The sequence below is a fragment of the Callorhinchus milii genome, unplaced genomic scaffold (genome assembly GCF_018977255.1).
Source record: "Callorhinchus milii isolate IMCB2004 unplaced genomic scaffold, IMCB_Cmil_1.0 Scaffold2, whole genome shotgun sequence".
NCBI lineage: Eukaryota > Metazoa > Chordata > Chondrichthyes > Chimaeriformes > Callorhinchidae > Callorhinchus > Callorhinchus milii.
In genome coordinates, this window is record NW_024704743.1 from 118,607,200 (window position 1) to 118,628,313 (window position 21,114).

Sequence of the window (21,114 nt, forward strand, 5' to 3'; positions counted from 1 at the left end):
ATTTAATGTCTTCAACAGTGCAGGATGTGACTCCAGGTGTAACAGGATACAGACATGCACCCGGACTGATGTTTTACTGCAACAAAACCAAGTCAGCAGCTGTCTCCACTTTCATTCCATTCCCTGCCCTCCCCCGTCCATCCCCACCCACCGCAAACCATTACCATCTACCGCTGCATTAAGTGAAATACCATCACATCAAAGTCAACCCATAACAACTGAAAATAGAACTGTAAACGTGCGCTGCAGCTGTGGATTCAGAACATATTCGCATTTACGGCCTGAGAACAAAACTGGGTGCTCTGTCCAAGCTGAAGCTTTGTTGAATATAACAAGGGGCATCTTGAGTTATCTTGTGGTTTTTTTTGCAAATCTGAGTGCATGCACTGGACATTTTTTTCTTTTCCAAACTTATCCTTGGTTGGGGTGGAGGGGAGAGGCAGTACAAAGTCAGAATTGAGCACACAAAGAATTTGCAACATAAAACACCCGCGTGCAAACAAATATTACTTTGGAATCCTTGCCGACCTGCTCAAAAGGAACATAAAATAAAGATTTAGGCCCGTGTTACTCTTCAGAACAGTTGCCCATTCAATAACACTGCTTCTACCTACCAAGCTTACATTTATCTCAACCCAACAAAGCACCACAAACAACAACAAATTACATGTGTATAGCGCCTTTCGTGTCAGGAGCATGGTCCAAGATGCTGGACAGTCAGGGATTTGGACTTGAATAGGGGATTGGGATCAGGAGGGTAGAGGGCAGGGAAAGTAGGAGTAGGAGGGTGGCCGAAGGCACAGTCTATGAGGAGGATCTTGAGACGTGGCTTGAAGGAGGCAAGGGAGGGAGCAAGGCGAAGGGACTGTGGGATGGAGTTCAAAGGGAGAGAGGCTGAAGGCCCGACCGCTGATGGTGGGACATGGAGCAGGCCGGAGCCTGACGAGCGGAGGGAGCCAACAAGTTGATATGGCGTTAGCAGGTCACAGAGATAGGAAGGACCAAGCCGTGGGGGGAGGGGGGAGGGGAGCTTTGAAGGCAAGGCCAAGGAAATGGCTTCAAGCACAAAGCACTTTTAAAACACTGAAAATCCCTCAGTGATTCACATTACCCTTAACTTGGGGACAGGCTTCTCAACATGAACACAATTTTAGGCCCGTGTTACTATTCAGAACAGTTGCCCATTCAGTAACACTGCTTCTACCTACCAAGCTTACATTTATCTCAACCCAACAAAGCACCACAAACAACAACAAAATTACATTTATATAGCGCCTTTCACGTCGGGAGGACGTCCGAAGGTGCTGGAGAGACAGAGTTACGGACCCAAGCTGAGGGTCGGGATGGGGGAGGGTGGAGGGCGGGGTGGGGGGTGGGGTTAGCAGGAAGATCAAAAGCACGGTCGAAGAAGGGTCTTGAAGGTGGCGAGGGAGGGGGCGAGACTAGATAAGTCAAGCACATGAAACAAAAAAAATACACCCGATAGAAGAGTCTCCCTAACTATTATTGTTCACTCTCTTTAGAGATTTTTGTGTTAGAATCTCTTGTTATTAAGTACCTTGGCTTGGCTGCATGTTCATGTTTGGTCGGGGGCCATAGTTACCCATAGGCTGTGCTTGGTTCATGTTCAACTGGTTTTGTACAGGCATGCCCTGCGAAGACTGCATCGAGTGGTTATAAACCATGGAACCGTGGCTACTCGTGGGCATGTTCACTGAAACATTCACCATGTTTGGCTGGCCTGGCCCCTGCATTGGCATGTGGTTCGGTCCTGGGGAGCAAAGCCAGAGGAGGGGAATGAAGAAAGCACAATACAAAATGGCTTTGAAACACAAATGCAGTGAAATCATTCATGTTTAACATGTTACTTACTACAAGAGTATTGCAGGTTGAACAGCAGCTCAGGTACTAAATACACTGAGTAAGATCAGCAGTCTCTCAGTTTGCAAGTACAGCAGTAGTTTACCGGGCATTCAATTTCATCATTAATTATCATCAACAAACAACAACCATTTACATAGCACCTTTCACATATACACTGAGCAAAGAGTGTGGGGGGGTGGTGAGGTGACCATAGGCGCTGTGGAAGAGGCATTTAACTTTATTTATTTAATCTTAGTTGCTAATGACATTTATGTATATAGATCTGATTTTAAGTTTTATCCACTTAACCGCCTCATATGGTTTGCCTGGTCTAGCCTGGCTTTTGTTGCTTTTGCTCTTGATTCAATTTCCCTCCTTTCTTTGGCCCATTCTGTTTTTTCTCCGTTTGTCCTGAACTTTAATCTTTACAATAATATAATAATCCTTGCATTTGATGTCACGCCTCATCATGTCGCATAAAAAGTTCCCAAGGTAATGACTAAAATTAAATTCCCACCTCCACACGCACAATTTACCAAACCAGTTGTCGAAGTCAATAATAATTTATCCCAATGTTGTATTTTTAGCATTAAGAATATTTACTAAATATAGTAAAAATATGACAACATATACATTTATTATTTAAATATAATTAAAATAAATGTACTTCATTAAAATTATAATAATTTGAGAATTTAAGAAAAGAAACATTATTTGACATCAATAATTAGGTTGGTTCAGAGGAGCTGGCGAAAGCCGTCATGGCAAACAGCTCGTAGTACTCTCATAATAATAATCATTGCATTTGAGATAGCACTTTTCACATCTTCTAGACGTCCCAAAGCGCTTCACAGAATAATAATCCTTGCATTTGATATAGCGCTTTTCACGTCAGGAGGACGTCCCAAAGCGCTTCACAGAATATACTGTAAAGTGAATTGACTGTATATTTGTAGGCGAACGCAGCAGCCAATTGCGCACAGCAATGTCCCACAAACAGTCGTGGATTGAAAATGACCAATTTATTATTGTTTTTGGTTTTGGAGGGATTATTATTAGGCTCTGTGTGGAGTAAGGAAACTTGCCCAAGGTTTCGCCCTCTGCCTGGAATTGAACTCAGGTCTCTCGCTTGCAAAGCGAGTGCTCTAACCACTGAGCTACAGGACTCCACAAATGTGATTAGCAAATTCAAAACAGAAATGCTAGAAGTCCAGAGCATTTCAATAAATACCCAACAAAAATGATCATTTTGGATAAGTGGATTTCAAATATTTCCTTTTTTTCTGGTCTCCAGCATTTTCAATATTATACTATATTACGCCTAATAATAATCCCTCCAAAAACAAACAAAAATAAATAAATTGGTCATTTTCAATCCACGACTATATATGGCAATACTGCCAATGGCTAGAATAAATTTCAGCTACTCAAGTATGAGCCTGAATGGTCCTACTAGACTAGTGCGCTACAGGACTCCACTCATCTCTTGAGTCAGATGGTTGTGGGTCCAAGCTCCATATTAGACTCTGAACTGACACTCCAGTGCAGTGCTGTGGCAGTGTGCTCAAAGTCAGAGGTGCCATCAAACACAGGCTCCTTCTGCCTGTTCAGATGGATGTTAAATATTGTACTACTCGAAAAGAGAAGGGAGTTTCTCCTTTTGTCCCCCACCCCACATAAATCAGATTTTTGACTTCATGGCTGTTTGTGGGATGTTGCCATGCACAAATTGTTCGTCTTACTTGCCAACAAAATACACAGTCACTACACTTTACTGTAAATCCTGAGAAGCACTTGGAGACATCCTCCTGACGTGAAATGCAAGGATTATTAATTTATTTGAGTAAGCTTAAATTTAAAAATGATCCCATGAAATAGACAGAAATACTTTTTTGTGACCTTTCCTAGAATGATCTTTTAAATGAGGAAGCCAACCTTGTGAGAGACTACGTAAAGGCTTTAAGCCATTATATAACCAGAGACTGGTCTTGATCAGTTCCATCGCAGCATGTGTCAGAAAATATTTTGTCTGAGCCAATGCAAAGTTCAGAGGCGAAATAAGAAAACACTAAATGCAGGTCAAATGGATCTGCAACTCAAAAAACACAAGGAAATGTTTCCTTGGGAGGATTCAATGCAGCTCTGTGATCAACAAAACAAGCCCCTTTCTGACCCCCTCCCCACACAAGATCATTACTGTTACCAAGCAACGCTGATGTAATGTTCCACCAGATGAAACTCACCAGGCATCTGCCCATTCATCTGGCTCTGCATGTGTGGTCCAGGCACTCCGCCTCCTCCTACCATGCTCTCTGAGGACATGGTGTGCGAATGAGGGAGCTGAGGCACTCCACTCTGATTCATTCCTCCTGATCCCATGGGCATGTTCTGTGTGGGAGGCTGAAAAGAGAGAGGATAAAATAGAATGCAAAAATTATTAAACACACATTCTTGCTCCTAAGGCATTATTTCCAGTTTAATCACACTCAATCGGTTATTCTCCACCAAGGAAATATTGCAATTAGACAACATGTATTGCGTCAAAAAGTTTCTTCCATCAAGTCCTACCCACCCATTTGTTCAAATAGTGCCATGACATCAAAGAGCTTACGGCACTATTTGAAAAGTGAAGGGAGAATATCCCTATGTCCTGACCAACAAGCCCCACGCAAATAAAATCGGTCATTCATTTCATGCTGGATTTTGCTGTGTCTGAATTGACTGCCGTGTTTGCCCACATAGTACATCGTCCCTACACTTTACAGTATATCCTGTGAAGCACTTTAAGACATCCTCCTGATGTGAAAAATGCTGTATCAAATGTAGGGATTATTATTATTATTTGTTGACCTCAGTCTCCACTCTTTCCTAAATCTGCCAATAGCATTCACTTGTTTTGAGCTAATAAATCGAAGATCAACTTCTTTTTATTAGATAACTTATTCCTCAATTTCACTACAATTTGTTTAGATTTACACAGATTGTTTAGAATGAAAACAGGCCATTCAGGCCAACTTCCATGTCGATGTTTATATTCCACACCGGTCTCCACCCACTCCTTACTCTCTCCCATGACGTACATCCAATATTCACCCCCCTCCCCCACCAAAAAAGATTCTGTGAACAGTGAATCCCACCTGATTATATGTCTCAGGCTGACTCTCTGGAGCATTGCTCTGATGATGGATTCTAGTCATTTTACCCACCACTGCCACTGAACTCACTAATGTAGTTATTGGGTTATTTCTTTCTCTCTGCTTGAATAACGTTTGCTACTTTCAGGTATTAACATCCCTTCAAATCCAAAGAGCTTTACGAAGACTATTACTAATCCATCCCTAATTTCCTTGCCCATTTCCTTCCGTGGCCTCGAATGAAAAACATCTGGGTCTGGGATTTGTTTGGCTTTTAGTCCCCATTAGTTCATCCGCTACAATGTTTGGTGTATGTGTTTATACTAATTCCTAACAGTATGTTTCTTCCACTCACACATTTCAAGCCTGCCCAAAGGTGGCTAATTTTGTTCTTTGGTTCTACAGGTCAAGGCACAGTGGAAGGATTTATGTGCACTAAAGTGAGAGAAGCGATCACTAAACCCATCAGCACAGTGTGCGGTGGCAGTTTGTATAGCTGAAAGGATAGAGCATCAGTCACAGGAAGTGCACTGGTCTGGCCCACAAATGCTGGTTATCACATTACAGTGACCACACCTTGGCATTGGATCATATACAGCAAAGGGGAAACAGAATGATAGCTGTAATTAGCTGCTTCAGTGCTACAGGAGAGGACACGCTAGATAAGCCTTAAGAAAGATCTCATTGGAGTGTCCAAGATGCTAGAAAGTATGGTTAACACTCGCCCTCACCAAACCCCACACGGCCATTACCTTAGCCCTCACTTGTTTCCACTGGCTTTCAGTGGATCCTGTTCAAAGCCCTTACCTACAAATCCATCCATTCCCTGGTACCTTTTTGTCTCTCCAATCTTCTATTGCACTCCTCCACTCCAAGACTTCAGTTCTGACATCCTCCCAGTGTGAAAGGCGCCACACAAATGTTATTGTTTGACCTCTGGAATTCCCTCCCTCACACTTCAGTATCACCCTGCATCCACTTTCTGTTTTGAAATCCCACCTCAAATCTTACCACTTCAACAACAACAACATTACATTTGTAGAGCGCCTTTCACGTCGGGAGGACGTCCCAAGGCGATGGACAGAGTACAGCATTTCAGACCCGAGCTGGGGTCAGGGGGAAAGAAGAGAGGGGAAAGGGGGTGGCCGATGGTATGGTCGAAGAGGAGGGTCTTGAGGTGGGACTTGAAGGAGACTAAGGAGGGGGCGAGGCAGAGTGATTAGGGGATGGAATTCCAGAGGTTGGGGGCAGAGTGGCTGAAGGCTCTACTGCCAATGGTGGCACTTCACCCTCCCCACTTACCTAGCTTGGTATCCAATAGTCTTTGCAAAGTGCACCAAGCCGTTACTCTTATGATAGGTGCTGTATAAATGCAAGCCATTGTTTGGAAAAAGGGATACTGACTCTATCTCAGAAGAGAGAATGTGACTAAATGGTTCATATTTAATTACTGAACACATACGAACAGGGAGATAGATGATGGAGACAGATCAGGTTAGCAAATTCAAGTGAGGATTAACTAAGAAATGATTTGAGGTGTACGAGATATAGTCCAGGATTAGTTAAACATTTTTCTTTACCTTTGGGACTAAGCAGATAAACCACAATTATACGTTCTGAATTCCTATGATCCCAGGCACATATGACCTCTCCAATGATCTATAAGATTACGATGACTTATTCTGCCTTTAGTCCAAATACCATTGAAATGCCCTCAAGAACACGTGGCTTCAACAGTCTCACGTTTACTGGATGATTGCAAGCGACTTTTCAGTAACCTCCAATTCCTTTGCCTTACCACTTCAGTGAATGAACAAACATTCCTTCATTCACTATGTACACATTTCAAGAAAGGCTGTTTCTTTGTCATGGATGGCACAGAATGCATGACACAGTGAAACTCTTGAAACATGAGTCATAGCGAACCATTGATGTTTTACCACAGAACCATAGAAATTTACAGCACAGAAGAAAGCCATTTGTTCCACGCTGGCTTTTTTAAAAAAAAATATTTTAGTCTCATTTACCTGACCTTTCCCCATACATACCCCAGTAGTTGACTCTTTTTAGGTATTTATCTAGTTCCCTTTTGAAAACCAATTCTGTCTTAACCACTGCTCCCGTCAGGGAATTCCATATCCTAACAAGATTTCTCCTAATCTCCCCATTTGCTCGTTCACTAACTATCTGGAGAACTGTAGCTCAGTGGTTACAGCACTCGCCACGTAAGCGAGAGACTTGGGTTCGATTCCCAGCAGGCAAAACTTTGAGCAAGTTTCCTTACTCCACATGCCTGATAATAATACCTCAAGAAAAAAATAATAAATTGGTCACTTCAATCCACGACGGGTTGTGGGACACTGCTGTGTGCAATTGGCTGGCACGTTTCACTCACAAATATGCAGTCAATTCACTTTACACTATATTCTGCAAAGTGCTAGAAGACGTGAAAAGCGCTATATCAAATGCAAGGATTATTATTATTATCATCTTAAATTGATGCCTTCTTGTCACAGACACACAAAGCAGTGGAAATATTTTTTCTCTGTTGACTATCAAAATCCTTCACAATTTTAAAGACTTCTAATCAGGTTACCCCTCAACCTTCTTTGCTCCAGTTCCTCCAGTCTCTGCTCAGAGGTTTTTAAACACTACTTTCAGAATACAACAATTTGCATTAAATAGCACCATTCAAACTAGTAGCCTAGGTCTCCTTAAACTTTCCAGTTGTCAAATTCTATCCTACTCAAGCCAGCGTAGAAGCCTTCCTAGTTTTAGTGTGTGCATGCAGTGTTGTGCATTTGCACGCACTGAACTTTATTTTCCCGGGAGCATGCACTATTGAGCTCTTTGCAAGACCTTGGCTGCTTTTTTTGATTCTCCAATTTAAAAAAATTCCCCTATTTTGCCATTATCTGTGAACTATTTCACATTGAGTCCTGAAATCCAGTACATTTACACATGCAGAAAACTGGAGGAGTGCCTGTACAGACCCCTAAGGCAGTCTTTCTGGCTCCAACCACCCTCTGGAACCCATCCCAGAGTGCCTTCGCCTCGCCCCTTCCCTCCTTCAAGCCCAGTCTCAAGACCTTCCTCTTTGATCGTGCTTTCAGTTATCCTCCCCCCACCATTTGCCCTTGCCCTCCACCCCTCTCTGATCCCAACCCTCAGCTTGGGGGAAAACCCTCAACTGTACAGCACCTTGGAATGTCTTCTTGACTTGAAAGGCACTGTATAAATGCAATTTGTCAATGTTGTTTTGGAAGCCTAGACCCTGATAGATGCGTACAGCTATAAGTTAGTTGAATCTTAAACCTTAGAAGATCTGTTAAAGAGAGGCTTGCCGTGCTAAAATTTGGGCTAAGACACAGCAGACAAGGTGGTAACATCATGGAACATGCTTGTATCACATTACATTCATTTTTGATACTAGTTTTTGCTCCTTTTAAAGTCCTATCACTGGAGCGTCAATCATTTCCATGTTTTAAAAAAAAGCTTCAAGTTCACCTTTGTTCCTAATTTTTCTCAAAAACATTAAAAGGATACTCACAGCAGGTAACAGCGACTGCATATTCTGATTCGAGTCTGCTATCGTTGCCAGAAACACCAAATTTTTATGCAGCATATGTTGGTACCTGTCAAAGAAAAGAATCAATTATTTGTTTTGCCGTGATGTGCAATTTAACAGACTGCCCCGAGCTCATCACTCAGGACTTTGAGCTCAGTCTAGATTGACACTTCAATGTACTGATGGGCGCCTCATTGTCAGAGGTGCCACGCTTTCGTATGAGATCCTGTCTTGCTCTGGTGGATGTGCAGGAACACGTGGCACTGTTCAAAAAGAGATGAGAGTTTCTGGCCAAAAATCCTCCAAATAAATTTGGTCAATCACTTTTGTGAGTTGCTTGCGTAGATTGGCTGCTGTGTTCGCTTACAAATACACAGTCACTACATTTGGTAGTAAAATCCTATGAAGCACTTTTGAGACGTCATGAAATTCGCTGTCTGAAAAGCAAGGATTATTAAAAAATAATTAAGGATTATTAATATTATTATGAAAGGCTCTATATTGCATCGTGATTATCATGGCTACCAAGTTCCAGCCAACTATCTTTGACTGAGGCATCTGGAAATGGTTAGTGATGCAAATGGAAGATTCGAGTGGTAGTCAACTAACATTAAATGTGTAAAAGTCAAATGTGCACCCAGCTGTGGAGATTAGGTTAAAACTTGGGCAATGGCTGTATTGGAGAGGACTGGAGGCTGGAATGAACGACCCCTCAGATCATCAGGTTTTCTTCTAGATTCCATTTATAAAGCAGAACTGGCCAGCTATGGCTCTCGTGCCACCTATTGCCCACGTGACCATCTTACGCATGAGTAACGCAGCCCATGATCACAAGTTGGCCACCACTGTCATAAAGGATTGGGGATAATCTGCACCAACAAGTTTATGTGAACCTTCAATTTGCTCTGTTTCTCCTTCCTCTACTGACAACCCATCATACTGGCAGATACCTGCATGCTCTGTGGTGTTCATAAGTGTGAATGCTCAATGTTCAGAAGTCGCTGGGAACACTCAGCAGGTCAGGCAGCATCTATAGAGAAAGTGAATCAATGTTTGACCCTTTGTGGACCCGAAACATTGACTCACTTTTCTTTCTCCACAGATGCTGCCTGACCTGCTGAGTGTTCCCAGCGACTTCTGTTTTTGTTTCAGATTTCCAGCATCTGCACATTTTTCTATTTTGGATGCTCAATGTAATATGGTTAGTGAGGTGAGCCAGGCAGGTCCGCCAGTGCTCCAGGGTACTGCTGATTAAAGCCCAGGCAGCCTATCTCATCTCAGATTTTTCCATGTGCAGGTGACACATACATGTGAAACTGTCTAGTTTGGATACTCTTGAGCAATAGTGATGCATTTCCGCATGTGTCAGACACTCGGCTGACCAAAAATAGAAATGACTCATGGAGTGATTGAGATAAAGATTTCCAAAGGCCCTGCAGTTGCTATAAACTTTGTTAATTTCTCCTGAACCTGTAGCTTGTTGTTTAAACACGAGTAAAAGTGGGCAGCAGATTCAAGTGTCCCCACCACAGTATTGTTCCTGTGAGTTTATGAGTGCGTGTGTGTGGTGAGGGGCCAATTCAAGTCATCTCTCAGCTCCCACAATGATCTTCTAAGGTCAAATCGATTGAAAGGAACACAGCATTTAACACCTCCAAATGCAGTCACACATAAAGCAGCATGAGTCATTAAACAGCCGCATCATCTTTATGGTTTAACATGAATGGAAGGAGGGATAAGGTACCCCTGGGGCAACTTTCCTCAGCAATCACAAGCTATAAGAAGCCAATAAGAGAGAGGGTGTGTGTACGTGCATGTCAGGTCCCAGAGCTATTTAAATTTTAAATGGAAAACGTTCAAATTAAATAGGGAGGAGTCCTGTGTCAACTTTATACACCCTGAGAAGTTCTCTTCTACTTACTTTTGATCCTCTTTTGTGTCAGTTTTGATCCCCTTCAACGCATTTGTGCCAATTTCCTATTGCAGTACCCCAGTCCTCAAGAGAACAATGCTTCCTAATGAAGCTCTCTTTGTTGAACAAATCCAGAGATCATAGCACTCAAAAGGTAGAGGCTGTTCCCTGCTGTCTTAACATAAATCTCCCATATTTTTGAATAATAAATGTCAACTTTGAGTTTTAGAGAAAAATTTCTGACCAGAGGCACTCTGTCAGCCAATCTTGGTCAACTGTAGCTATAAACAATAATAATCCTTTTGATATAGTGCTTTTCACGTCTTCGAGCAGGTTTCCTTACTCCACACACCTAATAATAATTCCTCCAAAACCAAAAACAATAATAAATTGGTCATTTTCAATCTACGACTGTTTGCGGGACATTGCTGTGCGCAATTGGCTGCCGTGTTCGCCCACAAATATACAGTCAATTCACTTTACAGTGTGTTCTGTGAAGCGCTTTGGGACGTCCTCCCGACGTGAAAAACGCTATAATCAAATGCAAGGATTATTATTATTATAATATCAAATGCAAGGATTATTATTTATTATTAACTGATCAGTCAACAAGCGCCTATTAAGTGGACTTAAAAACATTCTAACCAGTATCGTAAAGATATATACAATGTAGTGACTACTACATCTGCCGACCATGCTTTCAGCTACTACACCCCAAACCTATGGAACTCCCTGCCTGAATCCCAATCCCTGGCCCCCTCTTTGTAGTTTCCTCTTCGATTGCACCTACGATCATCACCAGTTTCTCTCGGGCTCAGCCACTGCTCAATGCGCTGAGACGCTACCCTACGCTATTTAAATAAATACAACATAACATGTAGGAGCAGGAGTAGGCCATTCGGCCCTTCGAGCCTGCCCTGCCATTCAATCATGGCTGATCTTCTAATCTAACTTCAGCTAATAACCTGACCCTGCCTTATCCCCATATCCCTTAATCCCTTTTGCAATAAGAAATCTATCTATCTCAGTCTTGAATATGTTCAAGGACTGAGCGTCAACAGCCCTTTGGGGTAGTGAGTTCCATACATTCACCACCCTTTGAGTGAAGAAGTTCTTCCCCAACTCAGTGCGAAAGGGCTGCCTCTGATTTTAAGGTTGTGACCCCTGGTTTTAGTTTCTCCAACCAGGGGAAACAATCTCCCGCTATCTACTCTATCATGCCCTTTGATGATCTTATAGGTTTCTATAACATCCCCTCTAATTCTTCTATATTCTAGAGAATATAGGCCCAAATTGGTCAGCCTATCCTCGTAACTCATCCCCTTCATCCCTGGTACTAACCCAGTAAATCTACACTGAACCCCCTCCAAGGCAAGTACATCCTTCCTTAAATAAGGAGACCAAAACTGCACACAGTATTCCAGGTGTGGTCTCACCAGGGCCCTATACAGTTGCAGCAAGACTTCCCTACTCTTATACTCTAATCCTTTCATAATGAATGCTAACATACCGTTCGCCTTCCTAATTGCTGCTGCACCTGCAGACTAACTTTCTGTGATTGGTGTACAAGGACACCCAAGTCCCTCTGGACGCTAACACATTCCAATCTCTCCCCTTCTAAAAAATAACCCGCTCTACTGTTTTTGCTACCTAGGTGGATGACTTCGCACTTCCCTACATTATACTTCATCTGCCACCTACCTGCCCAATCACCTAACCTATCTATGTCTCGCTGCATTTTTTTTTAATATCGTCCTCTGTGTTGACACTTCCTCCTAGTTATGTGTCATCCGCAAATTTAGAAATATTAACTTTGATGTCCTCATCTAGATCGCTGATGTAGACGGTAAATAGCTGAGGCCCAAGGACTGATCTTTGCGGCACTCCACTAGTCACATCCCGCCAATCTGAAAAGGACCCGTTTATCCCTACTCTTTGTTTCCTACCCGTTAACCATTCCCCAATCCACGTTAATATGCTCCCCCCAATTCCATGGGCCCTTAACTTTTGGACTAACCTTTTATGCGGCACCTTATCAAATGCCTTCTGGAAGTCCAAATAGACCACATACACTAATTCACCCTTATCTAGTTTACTGGAAATATCCTCAAAAATTTGTCGAACATGACTTCCCTTTTGTAAAGCCATGTTGACTTGGCCTAATTATATTGTGCTCCCTAAATACCCCACTACCACATCCTTAATCAATAATTCTAAAAATTTTCCTGTCACTGATGTGAGACTAACTGGCCTATAGTTCCCCATCTTTTCCTTTCCACCCTTCTTAAATAGTGGTGTGACATTTGCAATCTTCCAATCCATGGGGACTGTTCCAGAATCCAAGGAATTTTGGAAGATCAGACATAAGGCCTCCACTATCTCATAAGCTACCTCTTTTAAAACCCTGGGATGCAAGCCATCCAGACCAGGGGATTTGTCACTTTTTAGTGCTAACAGTTTCCCTAGCACCAATTCTCTACTAATGAAAATTTCCCTAAGTTGCTCCCTGTCCTTATCCCCTTGGTGCATCTCTATTGCTGGCAGACTTGTTGTGTCTTCTAGGGTGAAGACAGATGCAAAGTACCCATTTAGGGACTCTGCCATGTCCTTGTCCCTCATTACAATTTCTCCCATCTCTGACTGAAGTGGACCTACATTTACCCTCACTAGCCTATTCCTCTTAATATATTTGTAAAAAGTTTTACAATCAGACTTAATGTTTGTTCTTAGCTAGCTTAACCTCATACTCCCACTGTTGTGTAGGTATTTCCAGAAGGTATTTAAGAACAAACATGTCAAGTCTTCTTTGCCTTTGTATAATGCCACCCACGTTTCCGCAATCAGAACCTATTGTAGACCACATTAACCAGTTCTGGGGTATGCGGAGAAACAAAACATGGCATTAAGTGTAAAAATTCACACCAATTACTTTATTCCAGAGAATACATAGTTACATACTGTACTTTTGATTAGCCACTTGAATTCACCCTGAAGGGTTTCAGGTAAAATTTGATGTCCTTTTCAATTAAACTTTACGTGTGGTACAATTGAATAAAAATGCCAGTCAGAAACAGGCCTCCATTAAGACCCATCACTTTTACTGAAAACTCTTAAAGGGTAATTTAATTAAAGCTTAGATGAGTAATAGAAGTACAACATCAATTTTCCATTCTGTCTCTAACAGCTTCTTAGTAGTTATTAATATTACTGCATACAAGAAAGCAATAAACTCAGTCTTGGAAGATAATGTATATTAGGTCTGCAGTAACTTGTATAGTCAGTCACTACATTGCATACATCTTTAAAATACTGGTTAGAATGTTTTTAACCATTTAATTGTTACAACAGTTGTTACAATTGTCTGACCAGTAATATACTGTATTAACAACAATCCTTACATTTGATTTAGAGCCTTTCATATCAGGAAGATCTCTCAAAAACACTTTGCAGTATATACTGTGAGGTGTAGTGACTATATTTTGCCAGTCGAGCGGAGGCAGCGGGTTGTGGGTTGTGGGTGAGCAGGTCAGAGGGGCAGGAAGGAAATTGTAAATGAGTGTGAGGATCTTCAAATCGATCTGTTCAGTAGTAGGGAGCCAGTGGAGCCTGGCTAGTATGGGTGATGGAGGTACGGAGTTTAGTATGGGTCAGTATGTGAGTGGCGTAGTTTTGGATCAGCTGGATCCTGTGTATGATGGAGCTGGCCATAGGTGAATGAACAATTTATTTAATTTTATCTTCGGAAATTGTTAAGTCCGGACACTGGGAGAAGCTCCCTTCTCTTTTCTAACAGTAGTGATCTTTAATGTCCATCTGAACGGGCAGATGGGACCTCACTTTACTGTCTCCTCCAAATCACAGCTAGGATCACAAAAATTTTTACATTCAAAGAAATCAATGCAACAACAATAATAATAAACTTGCATCTTATAAAGCACCTTATCACGTCCTCAAGGCATCTCAAAGCACTTGACAGAATATACTCTAAAGTGAATAGACCGTATATTTTGTGGGTGAAATGCAGCAGCCAATTGCTCATAGCAGTGTCCCACAAAGAGTCGTGGATTGAAGTGACCAAATTATTATTTTTTTAAAGTCAATTATTACCCCTGGAAAAGCGAACCACCAATTGACCCCCCCACTTTGACTTACTGCTAGGTAAACAGAGGTGTGTGGTGTAAGGAAACTTGCCTAACATTTGGCCCTGTTGGGAATCAAACCCAGGTCTCTCACTTGTGAGTGGAGTGCTCTGACCACTGTGTACAACATTATCAACGTTTACTGATATGAATGCAAAAGTCCAAAAGCCCATCTGTTCGATAAACGCAGCATCCAATTTGCAGCCATTGAGTAAGTTACCAATTTTATTTGGAGGGATTGTTGGCCAAGATACTGGGAGAACTTCTCTGAGTTACTACAGAAGGTAGGTAGGGAGATGATTAAGGAATTCAAGACAGATAGATAGATACTTGGTAGGTAAGGTCATCCATCTACAAAATACAGTCTGTACACTTTGCAGTAAATTCTGTAAAGCACTTTGAGACGTCCTCAATGTGAAAGGCGCTATATCAAATGTAAAGATAATTCTAACAACAACTCAGGCACAATCTGAAGGTGGGGAAGGAGGGAGCAACGAGGAGGGATAAGGGAAGAGTGTTCCAGAGGTTTGGGGCATAGTGGTTGAAAGCGTGGCCACTGATCATGGAGCGAAGAAGAGGGACAAGCAGGAGGCCATAGCCAGGCAAGTGGAGCCAACAGATAGAGTAAGCAGGTCAGAGAAGTAGGGAGGAGCCAGGGCATAATGGGATTTGAAGCCTAGTGTGAGGATCTTGAAATCGATCCTTTCTGTGATCCAGTGGAGCCTGGCAAGAACTGGTGTGATGGGGGTGCGGTTTAGTTTGGGTGAATGTGCGGGTGGTGGAATTTTGGATTAACTGGATTTTGTGGATAGTGCAGCTGGAGAGACTCACAAGGAGGGCATCTGAGTAATCGAGTTGGGAAGTGACAAACGCATGGATAAGGGTTTTGGTATTAGTCAGGGATGTGAAAATGAAATCAAAAATTGTCACAGATTTAATGGCAGAGCAGGTTTAATAGCCCAAATGGCCCTCTTTCGGGCCCTCCTTCCGATAGTGCCTCAGATTTTAAGGTATAATGATGGGTCTTACATAGGCAAACATGGCAGATACAATACAATTTACATTTGTATAGGCTTACATTTCACGTCATGTGGACATCTCAAATTACTTGGATAATCGCCATAATGTCCCATAAACAACGATGAGACCAATGACCAATTTAATTTTGGTGTTGGATGTATATTATGTATATTATATGGTCTCATCTGAAGAATAGCAGCCATTCTTCAGTACTACACCTGTATGCTTATGTCATTCCCCATGAAGAATGCCTGCAGCACTTGGTTCCAATGTTTACAAAGTGGTTTAAATTCTAACTAGTTAATGATTTCAATTTACTTTGGCTACAAACATCACAGCAAACCAAAGAAAAACAGCAACTTACTGTGAGCATTCAGCACTTTTTCCTTTGCTCTGGTAGTCCATGATACACTGGATAAGCTGATTGTTTTCATCAAGTATCTATCAAAAGAACACATCAGAGGAGTTCAATACAAGTTATAACTTCTGCCTGCCTGAGCCACTCTTGCCTCAGAGACAGAAGGTTGTGGGTTCAAACCACATCAGGATTTTGAACTCATATCATCTAGGTTGGCTCGCCAGTGCAATGATGTTATCCAAATATAAGGACTATTATTATTACTGGGATGCTTTAATGGTGCGCCAAGCGCTCTGAGACGCTACCCTGCACGGAGGGCACTATACAAGTGCAAGTTGTTGTTGTGGTGGTGGTGGGGGCTGCATTGTCATAGGTGATGAAACACTCAACCGAGGCCCTGTCTGCCTGTTCAGGTGGGCGTTAAAAGATCCAATGGAACTAATTGTAAAGAGAATGGAGCTTGTTCCATTTGATAATCCCCCAAATAATCATTCCTGGCATGACTATGATGCAACATTGCTGTGGGCAAATTGCCAACTGTGTATGCCTACAAAATACCCGGTCACTACACTTTACTGAATATCCTATGAAGCTCTTTAAGATCTCCTCCCAATGTGAGAAGTGCTATATTAAATATAAGGAATATTATTATTACTGAGATGCTTTAACGGTGTGCCAATGCTCGAAGAACTAGACAGCAATAAACTTTAAACTTTTTTTAAAAAATTGCGCAGTCATGAGTTGCCTGTAACTAAGTCAGATTCTAAAGCCACATGGTTCGGAGAATAAGTACAAGGAAGTCAGTTTTAATAGACTTTTATCACCAATTCAATGTGGGCAGAACAAATTGACACTGTGTGGAATATCTTCTTTGAAGTATTGTGGTTGTCGTCGTTCCCCTCAACAAACTTTTTTTATTTGTTAAATATATTTCTAAAATCTCCCCCAAAAAAACACTTGCTTCTAAACTGCATGACTGAACTTTCTCAGATGTACTGTCAGTCGACTGAGGTAGAAAAGTAGGCCATTCAGCCCATCAAGCCTGTTCCGCCGTTCTATTAGAGCATGGCTGATCCGTACCTCAACTCCAAATACCCACCTTTGCCCCATACCTAACAAAAATCTATCCACCTCAGGCTTGAAAATTTAAACGGGTCCAGTATCCAGTCTTTTGGGGGAAGAGTTCCAGATTTCCATGACCCTTTGCGTGAAATGCTTCCCGATTGCATTCCTAAATGGCCTAGCTCCAATTTTAAGATTGTGTGCCCCCCGCCTCCCCGTTCTGGATTCTCCACCAGAAGACATAGTTCCTCTGTAGCTACCCTATCAAGTCCCTTATTTTTAAACACCTCAGCACTATTGGTGTACACACTGAACAGGGTTACCCAATGAAATGGATTGGTGCGACAGGATGATGCTTCCCAGATCCACAAACAGCCTTAACATGCCAGACTGATCACATCACTGGGACCATGTCACACGCCAATCTATCCCAGCTGATGCAAGAACCCAGTCTAAAGAAAAAAACGTTAATGTGGAGTTAACATTTCTCATTGCAATCCTTACAAGGCAGCTGAAAGTACCAGGGTGTTAGTCCTACCCTTCCCCATCACACCCACAACTAAGTTGACTCCTGCTGATGAGCCAGTCTGGCTGGTCTGTCATCAGTAGTGCTCTGGAGGAGAGGACCTGCATGGCTATGGAACCAGACTACTGAGAGAGACAAACACAAAAGGTTGACTCGATTATGATATTCGTTTGCCAAGTATGTCGCTTTGAAACTAGTTCAGCTCCAAGGAGACCCTGCTTATACCTCCTCCTCCCCCCCACTTGGAGGATAGTCAGGAGTTGGTCCGTGCCATATCACTATGCAACTTTAGGTAAATTTTAAATGGTTCCATGACCTCTAATCTTGGAGAAGGACCTACAGTAATATTTACTCGTTATTGAATTTACCTCTTATCACTCTCCTTATTACAATACAAAATTACATTAGTATAGCGTCTTTCACAACAGGAGGACATCCCAAGGCGCTGGACAGTCAGGGATTTGGACCCGAGCTGGGGGTCAGTATCAGGGAGGGTGGAGGAAGGCTCGGTCTAAGAAGAGAGTTTTGAGATGTACCTTGAAGGAGGCAAGGGAGGGAGCGAGGCAAAGGGAATGTGAGATGGAATTCCAAAGGATGGGGGCAGAAAGGCTGACGGCCCGACCGCCGATGGTGGGGTGGGCTGGGGACTTGTAGCAGGCCAGAGACTGCTGAGCTGAGGGAGCGGACAGGTTGATATGGGGTCATCAGATCGCAGAGATAGAGAGGGGCAAGGCCATGGAGTGCCTCGAAGGCGAGGACTTTGAACTCTATTCTCTGGGGTATAGGGAGCCACGTGAGGGTGGGGGTTGATAGGGTCAAAAACCTGGTGCGGGAGAGGACACGAGCTACAGAGCTCTGCATGATCTGCAGCTTGTGGAGGGAAGAGTTAGAAGACCGACAAACAGGGAGTTGGCGTAGTCGAGCCTAGATGTGATGAATGCATGGATAAGGGTTTCAGTGGCCTGAGGAAGCCGCAGAGCCGAACAATGTTGCAGAGGTGGGGGAAGGCAGAGCAGGTCAAGGCACGGATATGGGGTAGAAAGGACAATTGAGGGTCAAACAAAACTGGTTCAGTGAGGTAGAAATTATTGGTTGTTGAGCATTCGGCAAACCATACAATTCTTTACAGAATCGATTGTTGAAACTTAATCTGGTTCCCTCCCTCAACAAATTCCAGCACTTTAAAACAAGACACAAAAGTTTTATAAAGTATAAAATTTCACTTCTGAAGTTCCCAAAGCTGTTGACGTGGAGGAAATACTGGATGGTGAAAATGAAAATGAGCCACACAGGTGGATATCCAGTCAATGAGTGGGACCTGTTTATTCTCAAGAGATGCATTATACAAGATCAAAAAAACACAAGATTAATTTGGATGAAGAAGGCCCTTCAGCCCATCTAATCGCATCCTTCCAGAGCACCCACACTAAACCTCCTGTCATCACAATATTAAACTTTTTTTTAAAAATAAACGAGTCCCCAGTGTCCTGGCCTCAACCATCCTTCCTATAATCTGTTCCAGTCATTTACTGCCCTCTCAGTAAAGAAAAACTTCCTGGTGTCCATCCTGAAATTGCCCTTTGCAACTCTAAACCTATGTCTTCTTGATCTACTCTCTTGGTGCCCCCTAAAGTAATGATATGGGTGTACCTTTTTGAAGCAAACCCCATTAAAATTAAATGGATCCTTTTAAAATGTCATTACCTTCTCCCCCACCCCCACGAGGTCCCCTCTGAGTCATCTTCCCTGAGGACTGGAGAGGTCTAACTTCCCTAAGTGGCTGCTCGATTAAAAGAGGCACATTTTGAAAACACGAGTGACTTTGTATTCCTAATGATGTCCACAGACGTATTTGGAACAATTGTACATTAAAAAAAAAATCACTTCTGAAGTCTAAACCACCAGTGGAAGGCACCGCACCTCCAGGACAAGTCCCTATGTCTCTACTTCTCGTTATTGGTACATTTCATTACGCTTCGGTGGAATGCAACGCACACCAACACCTCAAAATGAAAATAAACCAACACACGTTCACAAACTTTAACCACCTTGAACCTTTTTTTTTGTGAAAAAAAATGACTTAAGTCACTTTCTCCCTCTCTCTCTCTCTCTCCCTCTGTGTCTGTTCAGTGTCGATGCAGTAAGTGCAAGCAGTTTGCAAGACCAAGTGAGAGAGAGGGAGAGAGAGAGAGAGAGTATCAAAGCTACCGGAGGATATCCATCCACTCATTGCACGGTGGGTGCAAGTCAGTGAGGCTACTGCTGGCAGATTTTTTTTTAAAAAAAGTTGCTTTTTTGCCCCCACCACCCCCCAAAAAAAAAGGACGTCGCAGCAAATACAACGTTACTCGCTCTTGTTACTGTGTGTGTGTGTGTGTGGGGGGGGACTTAAGAACCGTTAAACGAATCATTTTTGTATTAAAAAAAACACACACACACACACGAAGCAGAGTGGCTCAAGGCTGACGAGTGGCAATAAGGGGGAGAGAGAGAAAGCTGGAGACCTCCCTATGATTTCTCCAACGTCTAAAGTATCATGGCCGCTGTATGGTATTCCCCCTTCAGTCCCCTCCCCTCCCCTCCCTGTGTGTGTGTGTGTGTGTGGCTGTACAAAGAAATGCGTTCATTGCTCAGCAAGAAAAGGCGCTTATTGTTGGGGTTTTTTTTTACACACACACACACACGTACACAGCCAACCCACCCACCCCCCCCAGCCCAGCCCAGACAGGGCCGTGGTTATATTTGGGGAAGAAGGAGATGGGGGGGGGGAGGAAAAAGGGGAAGAAAAGGGAGGGGGAGGGGTGAAGTTTCAAGATATTTCGCGGTGCAAAGAAAAAGAAAGGACGGATGGAGGGCTGAACGCTTGGCCTGAGCGTAAAACACAGGCAGAGTCCATGAAGCGCTTTTGATGGAGGAGAAGGAAGGAGGAGGAAGGAAGGAGAGGATGGAGGGAGGGAAGGAGAGGGAGGGAGGGAGGGAAGGAGAGGGAGGAAAGGAGAGGATGGAGGAAGGAAGGAGAGAGAGGGAGGGAGGGAGGGAGGAGAGGAGGATGAATCACGCCGAGTTCGCGGCTTTGTGTTGCTGCAGGTGAAGCTAAACTGCCCGCCTCCGCCGCCGCCGCCGCCGCCCGCTCCCCCTCCGGTAGCAACGACGGACACAAGTTGCAGGGTTTCGTTCCCCTCAGTAATGATTCCGCTGCCCGGAATATCCCCCGGGGACCCTCAGTATGGTTCCCCCCTCCCGCACTGCCCCCCCCCCAAAAAAAACACACACACACTGCCCCCAAAAAAAACACACACACACACACTGCCCCCCCCAAAAAACACACACACAATGACACTTTACCTTCTGAATAGCCGCAGGTGTAATTTCACCTTTCCCGCGTTGACGCGGAGTAGCAAAGGCTACCGACATGGTGGTGTCTCCTCGTTTTGCTCCTCTCTGGTCTGCGTCTCCTCCCTCTATGTGTGTGTGTATGTGTGTATATATATATATATATATAATATTCGTTTCCCTCCCTCGGTCTGCGTGT

General features: G+C 43.2%; 1 protein-coding gene across 4 annotated transcripts in view; it reads right to left on the reverse strand.

Annotated features, from left to right (window-relative positions):
- ss18 (SS18 subunit of BAF chromatin remodeling complex) overlaps positions 1-21,087 on the reverse strand; it is a 40,203-nt gene extending 19,116 nt beyond the window's left edge. For 2 of the 4 annotated variants that reach the window (XM_042331803.1, XM_042331801.1), the window contains exons 1-5: positions 20,928-21,087; positions 16,001-16,077; positions 8,548-8,632; positions 4,107-4,263; positions 1,559-1,771 (exon numbers count right to left, since the gene is read on the reverse strand). In XM_042331803.1, the coding sequence (XP_042187737.1) occupies positions 1,559-1,771; positions 4,107-4,263; positions 8,548-8,632; positions 16,001-16,077; positions 20,928-20,996 (601 nt within the window). In that variant the 5' untranslated portion in view covers positions 20,997-21,087. The remainder of the gene's footprint in view (positions 1-1,558; positions 1,772-4,106; positions 4,264-8,547; positions 8,633-16,000; positions 16,078-20,927) is intronic. The other 2 variants (XM_042331804.1, XM_042331802.1) reach the window with 1 other exon arrangement.
- Between the last annotated feature and the right edge of the window lie 27 nt (positions 21,088-21,114).